Consider the following 7,228-nt stretch of genomic DNA (forward strand, 5'->3'; position numbering starts at 1 on the left):
ATAAGCTCATCTTTGTTCTTTCAGTCGTTCCTTCAGAACTTATGCTTCACGTACCTATATTTCTTGAAAATAATCTGATTATATATGAATGATTTGTACACATCACTTGCTACTTGTGAATGATTTATACACATTACTTGCTACATCATATAATATTAAAATGCGGTTGAGAAATGTAATCTCTCTATGCTTGACTGATTAGTGCAAATATCATGCTTTATTTTTGTAATGTGGGTTTTATAATTGTTTGTGCAGCTTTTGTCCACTTCAGTTTTATCTTTTTGGTTGGATGAATTCATTTTGTCTAAGAGAACATTTTGATAGGTTGGTTTGTCAGTAAAAATGGGGAATTTGGCATTTGGAGTTTCAACCAAATTCATCCAAGCAAGCAATCAAGTCTTTCAATAGAATCCGTCATACGAATTGGATCTTAAAATACTTCCCACAAAATTAGCGTTATGATTGGTATTGGGATCTCTTTCATCCTAAAGAAACAAATCAAGGGACGATTCTTACACAGAGCTACTCTTCACAAACTACCCAAGCAAAATACTTCTCACAAAGCAAAAAGATTCTCCTCACAAAGTAACTTTTCACAAACTTCTCAAATCACAGGTTTGGAGCCAAAAAAATATATACATAAATATTTTTTTTAAACAACTTTACGTGTCCGGCTACACTCTGTGACGACATTTTTGTTGGTTTTTCCTTCAAAATTGCCAAAAGTCCAAAACCTTTTCAATCACAATGTGGCCCTTTTGAATGGTTCTCAAAAAGAGTAGCTGTCTGCCTCGTAAAATTGAATTTATATTAAACTACGCAACTTATAAGTTAAACTTGAATCTTCCATTCTTAATTTCTTACGAAAGAAATATAAATATTAAAGTAAGCAGTAAGCATCATGCTCCCTTGACACACTACCTTCCATATTAGCTGCAAGAAAATTGCAAGATTTCAGCTGACAACATTCCAATCGATACAAAATAGCATCGGTTATTGAGAAACCAAGAAGAAATAAAGAGTTACAATGTGGACAAGAAATTTCAAGTAATCAAGTATTACAATTGGCGAAGGAAAAAGAAATAGAAAAAGAAGAAAACAAAATAAACTTGTAGTATGTATTGAATTTTTTTTTTTATCCCCATCTCCTTTCGTATAGGAAACATCTTTGAGGTAGACACTTAATCGTGTTCAGAAAAAGTATCTGCAAGATTGTATTTTGTGTATTGAAAGTGACCGCATTTCGCTACAGAAATGCTCCCAAATAATTCAATTTACGTCAAGCATTGTGCTTATTCACTTATCAGAGTGGAGATAGGGGTTTGACCTGTAACATCGATCTGTGAGGTCAGGAATTCATTCACCATATTTCATTGTTTCTTTCTCGAATCCAATAGTTGGAAATTGTTTAGCATACTGCTCAACCTCGTGGCGAAGCTTTGCAATCTCAGATTGAATTTCACCATCAGATTCCAGAATTGCCACAAAGTCCTTCAACTTAGTACCTGCACTTGTATGAACCCAGGACATGTGCATGAGCGTGTAACTATGGTAGTGAAATCTGTGACCAAGCATTACAAATGCTAATAAAATTTATATCCACAAGATGGTGGTAGAGTAAACCTTTGGCAGCAGCCTTGATCTTCAAGGCCAACTTCACAGCTGCATCAAAATACTCAGCTACTTTTGCAAAATCCTCCTCCAAAAACCCCCTAGATGTTAGAGCTGGGGTTCCTGAACAACCCAAAAATAGGGTCAGAAAAGATGTACTTAACCAATCACCAGCAGGTGCAAAATAATTAAATACAGATGGCCTTACCCATGCGTATGCCACCAGGTACCATGGCAGACACATCACCAGGAACAGTGTTTTTATTTGCTGCAATATGAACCGATTCCAAAACTTTTTCAACTCTTGAGCCATCAATGCCCTGTCACAAAAAATTTCGAAGACGATATCTTAACATTTTTTCTCCTGCCATAACCCATTTTCACAACAGCATCTATCAATGAATTCAACATCAAGCCCTCCGCTATAGGGAAGTTTTATGATTTTCCGACTAAATGTTTGTAAATCATTTGAATTCTGTGGATTCATTATAAAACCCAAAACCTTGGCTATTTATGACTCACCTTTTGGTTATCAGAATTACTTGTTCATCTAGTAAAATTATTTTTAAGGAACCATGGGATAATTTTTTGTAAGCCTATACCTTTTGGTTACCAGAATTAGTTGTTCATCTAGTAAAATTATTTTAAAGGAACCATGGGATGACTTTCCATAAGCCTTCAGTTTAACATGCTCAATACTAAGGCCTATAAATCTTCCAGTTACAGAAACGGGTAAATAATTAGAACATCATGGCCCTTCACAGCTGAAATCTTCCTGTCAGAGGAAGTAACAATCTCCTTTTACCTTGTCTCTTAAATTCACCAACACTAAATGGTTTTCAGTTCCACCAGAAACAAGATCATAACCCTTCTCTAGCAAGCTCTGCATGTTTGGAAGGAAATTAGTGAGGCAAGAGGAAACAACCAAATTGCTTTATAGAGAACCCTTAATATATAAAAAGAAAAAGAATTTTCTATTTGCATCATATGTGTTGGAAAGTGATGTTCATCAGACCTCTGCGAATTTTGAACAATTACTGAGAACTTGCTCTTGGTAAGCTTTGTATTCTGGAGTTTTGACCTAGAAAAGAAAAAAAGCAACAAAAAAAAAAAGTTTAGTTATGTTCAATTAAACAAAAGAAAAAAAGATGCAGGATCTGATCAGAGGTACTCAAATAGAAAAAAAGGAGGAACCTGCTTCAGTGCAACTGCTAATCCAGATATGGTGTGGTTGTGTGGACCACCCTGGAGTCCAGGAAAGACAGCCTGATTGATCTTGTCTTCATAATCATACAAAACCTGTAGAAGGAAACTCAAGCATTTTATAATTCAAGCGCGCTTCATTTTGGGACTAATATTTTTTTTTTCCATAATTTACTTCGTTTTTTAGGGATGGCAACTGGGTACCCATTTATTTTGGCTAAAACTGTAATAAGGTTTTCACCACCTTATTTAGAGTTATAGCCAAAATAAATGGGTACCCATATGCTAGCCTTAGTTTATTTACTTTTTAAGATTAAACATTAGGAACTTACTTCTTGCCCTTGCTTGTTTATATTTTTTACCCCCTTCCTGAAAAAGATCATAGCCCCACGAGGACCACGAAGTGACTTGTGAGTTGTGGTTGTAACAATATCTGCATACTCAAAAGGAGATGGAATAACACCAGCAGCAACCAATCCGCTGATATGTGCCATATCAGCCAACAAAATTGCTTTCTGCTTATCACAAACCTGACAACATCACAACAATAACATCACACTTAAAGATTATCATAAAAAATTCCAGAGATACATGAAAATGATTGTCATAATCGCGAAAGTCGAACCAAAGCCTACCTTGCGGATACGTTCATAATCGTACAAGCGTGCATAAGCACTAGCACCAGCAACTATTAGTTTTGGCCTGAAAAGCGTGGCACTTTTCTCCAACTGTGGACATTTTTATTCGCATAGGTCAGCCTTTGATAAACAAAGATCAAAAGTTGAAAACAATGCATAGAGTACACATAGCCATTGGTCAAAATAGAACCCTTATCCATGCAAGATACAATTTCCATCCCTTTTATCTTGAAATAGAAACAGGAAGGTATCCAAATGGTGAATGCTTAGCACTGTAGGCACTCTTTCGACCAAAAAAAAAAGAAAGAAAGCATGGTAGGCACTCAAAAGGCCAAAGCATTTAGGGAGATATGCTTAAAAATCCTAGTTCAATGCATTCAGTGACTTTAGGGTAAACATCCCCAGGTTTAGTTGTAAGGATTCAAATTCTGATTCCAAAATAATCATAATTCTTATGCATGAAATGATAATTTATAATGTGGACAATTGCTTTACATGGTTATCTACATGTTAAAATCGCCAGACTGATTTACCAAACACATGTTTCTGCAGTTTTTTTTCTAATAATATCTGTGCAACACAAGACAGCACCCTGTTGCATCCTCTTTCTGAGGCTGAACCAGAGTATTACAAGTCTCATGCACAAGCATATCGTACAAATCTATGATAATTTAGAAAAGTAAAGGTCGGGGATAAGAAGGTACCTGATCATAATCAATGTAGCCAGTGCTCTCATTCAATCTGTATGGCATTGTCTCGAAGAATATTGACACAGCAGATATCTTTTTGGTGTCAGTCTGCACAATGGTGAAGAAAAAAAGATTATTTATCATTTAGTATATACCTAGACAGGCATATCGTGAATAGTTCCCAACACTTTAATGTTACAAGTAACCCTACCCTGGACCTAATTTATTTAAGAAACTGTTATGTCCATGTGAAAAATCAGTTGGGATGAAAGTTGGTAACCCACCACTGGTACTACAGTTCCCAATTTGTTTGAGTACTTTCCTAGGTGGTTTAGTACTTCCTTTTCTTTTATGTAGCAATCCTAATTGGATAAGTATTGGAAATTACTAATATAAAGGCCTGCGGTCAATTATGCAGTTGTTAACCATAAGAGAATTCCAATGGCTTTTAAGCTTCTTGAGGGTTTGATTGCCTTTATTTTCTTCTTTTCAATGTAAGTTCTGTCAAAAAAATTCCTGCAACCTAAAAATATAATTTCAACAGCTCAACAGGCATCAAGGTTCAATCAATCTTGGACAAAACCACTTCTAGGCCCTCCTACATTAAATCCTAATCTTAAAAAACATCGAGATAGCCTATAATTATATAGCTCAATAAAGATCCTGCATCTGCCCATGCATGGAATGTCTTTTATATCTGCATATGTATTTTTTATTTAAAAAACTACCAATTAATTTAGCCAAAACTTACTTCTAGAATGAAAACATGATGAGCTATCACATGGCTTGGCATAACTAATAGACCATATGCATAGACCACATCAGCATGTCCCAACAACTAATCATAAATTTAACAGTGGTGTAAATGGAGAAAAGTGCTCCTATACTTCACAGGGAAGGGGAGAAAAGAAAGGGAAGAAAAAACAAACAAAACAGAAGCACTAGACTAACTGAGAACTACAAAGGCTGTCTCCGTTAACCACCAAAAGCATGAGAATATAGCCAAATATATCTGGAAAAAAATCAACAGAAGATGTAGACACCTGATAACCATGAGAAAGATGTCCACCGTGAGGTAGATCAAGTGCCATGATTCTTTCATGAGGTTTCAACAATGCAGTGTAAGCTTGGAAGTTAGCAGGGGATCCAGATAGTGACTGCACATTTACTGAAAGAAAAAAGTACGCAGTTTCTTTAAATAATTAAGTATTTAAAATACTTTTTATTCAATACATGAAAAGTTCAATAAATTAGAAAGTTTACGTGAAGACAACTCATCTGTAAACCTTTCAAAGTCAATGATTGACATAGTTTACAAAGCATAGTAGATACTACGAATTCCTTAAATCCCACTTTCACAGTTTAAATATAACAGGTATAGTGTTCTTATTGATACATAGCCGGACACATTTGATTTTGCTAGAAGAGTATTGTATAACAATTTAACTTACAGGTCATTCCAAACTTATGCAATGCAGGTTTAGGCAAACAAAATGGAACTGACAGGAAAGAAAAAAGTTCGCAATGCCACATGTATAAATATGTTTAGTTTTATTACCTCCCCATTTTGCAGGATCCAACTGAAAGGCTTCTAATGCACGTTTCTGACACAGGGACTCAGCCATGTCGATGTATCTACATTTATTAACAAAAAATATCAATCAAGTGGAATGATAATTTAGTCTTTAGTTCAAAACTAGATAGGTGCCACTTTCTCATCAGTTTTAATCACTGCAATGGGTTTTCTCCAACATCAGCCTTCCCCCCGCCCCTCACAAAAAAATTTAGAAAAGAAAAAAGAAGAAGCAGAATTGCCTTTTTCACTTAATAGTCACATACAGGATTGCAAAAATGATCAAAAATATATTCACTGTAGACCTACTTACTCATTTCCTCCATAGTATCTAGCACCGGGATACCCTTCACTGTACTTGTTGGTCATGACAGACCCAACAGCTTGCATGACAGAAAGTGATGTGAAGTTTTCTGAAGGTATAAGCTCAAGCCCCTGACATAAAAAAAAAAAATTAATACCAAATTTCAAAAATTAATAATAATAATAATAATAACACCCCTACCATTAACTAAACTTGAACACTCAGTATTGCATCATGGGCAATGTTTTCTTGCCAGACTTATTTTATGTCTCCAGACTGAACCCCACATTCAAGAAAAATAACCTCATCAAAGGCCTATCCCATTCATAGTCTCGCAAGAGAACATTTTCCATTCCATTTATTGTATATTACAATCAAAATCCCAAATTTAAAACATTGAAAGTAGCCTAATAAAAACCAAAATGAAAATGATCCTGCTTGCGTGATAATAAATCAACAATACCTTCCATTGCCGAGATTTTTCAAGTTCTATGATATTGGAAATCTCGGGATCGACAACCTCCAGCGGCTCATTCAGTTGCTTTATCCACTGAATTCAAATGATTCAAAATAATCAATACAAATAAACATAGCACAAACACAGATCCGACATAACCCAAATCATATATGAATACATACAGTAGCACGAGCTTTCTCTTTATCCTGAGCTGCTTGGCTGGACAGAGAGGACTGCAAATCAAAACGAAGACGAATTTGAAAACCAATAGAAATGTAGCAGAACAGAATGTTAAAGCTATGGCGGTTGGTGTGAGATTGGGTTTGAAGATATCATTACCATGTGATATATGGAGCCGCCATTGACAAAAGGTTGACGTGGCTTGTTAATGGAGCTTGAGAGCCTGCGAAGCGCCATTGCCGCCATGGCTGTGATCTCTGTATTTTGTTGTTCGTGTTTTTTTCCGAGTGGTGTAGTGAGTGGGAGAGTGCGGTGGGGGGGGTTGGTTTTTTATTATTTATTTATTTAAGTTTTTTTTATTGGTGGGTGGGGTTGGGTTGGTTGGTGCTGAGGTTGATTGCAAGAATGTGGGTCCCGCGAATTGGAAACCGGAACTTGTGTCACAGTGTCAGTAAATCAACGTCACGAGCCAAAATATTAGGAGATGTCACCGAAACGGTGGCGTTCAGGACGATACTTTTAAATATTCGAATATATATATATATAGTATAGCCGTACGGCGATACTTTTAAA

General features: G+C 35.8%; 1 protein-coding gene across 3 annotated transcripts; it reads right to left on the reverse strand.

Moving 5' to 3' along the window:
• LOC18791514 (serine hydroxymethyltransferase, mitochondrial) lies at positions 573–7,228 on the reverse strand. Of its 3 annotated transcripts, none has more exons than XM_020555318.1 (16): positions 6,815–7,228; positions 6,658–6,708; positions 6,482–6,568; positions 6,028–6,149; positions 5,700–5,776; positions 5,185–5,309; positions 4,157–4,249; positions 3,450–3,542; positions 3,147–3,344; positions 2,806–2,910; positions 2,627–2,692; positions 2,417–2,494; positions 1,820–1,931; positions 1,624–1,734; positions 1,328–1,505; positions 573–933 (listed from the first exon to the last, which is right to left on the reverse strand). In XM_020555318.1, exons 1-15 carry the CDS (start codon positions 6,899–6,901, stop codon positions 1,357–1,359), a joined length of 1,554 nt encoding a protein of 517 aa, XP_020410907.1. In that variant the 5' UTR covers positions 6,902–7,228; the 3' UTR covers positions 573–933; positions 1,328–1,356. The 3 variants fall into 3 exon arrangements, with proteins under 3 accessions (XP_020410907.1, XP_020410908.1, XP_007225719.1); XM_020555319.1 differs by lacking the exon at positions 573–933 and adding an exon at positions 958–1,204; XM_007225657.2 differs by lacking the exon at positions 573–933 and having other exon boundaries at positions 960–1,505.

Source organism: Prunus persica, chromosome G1 (assembly GCF_000346465.2).
Source record: "Prunus persica cultivar Lovell chromosome G1, Prunus_persica_NCBIv2, whole genome shotgun sequence".
In the NCBI taxonomy this organism is placed as follows: Eukaryota; Viridiplantae; Streptophyta; class Magnoliopsida; order Rosales; family Rosaceae; genus Prunus; species Prunus persica.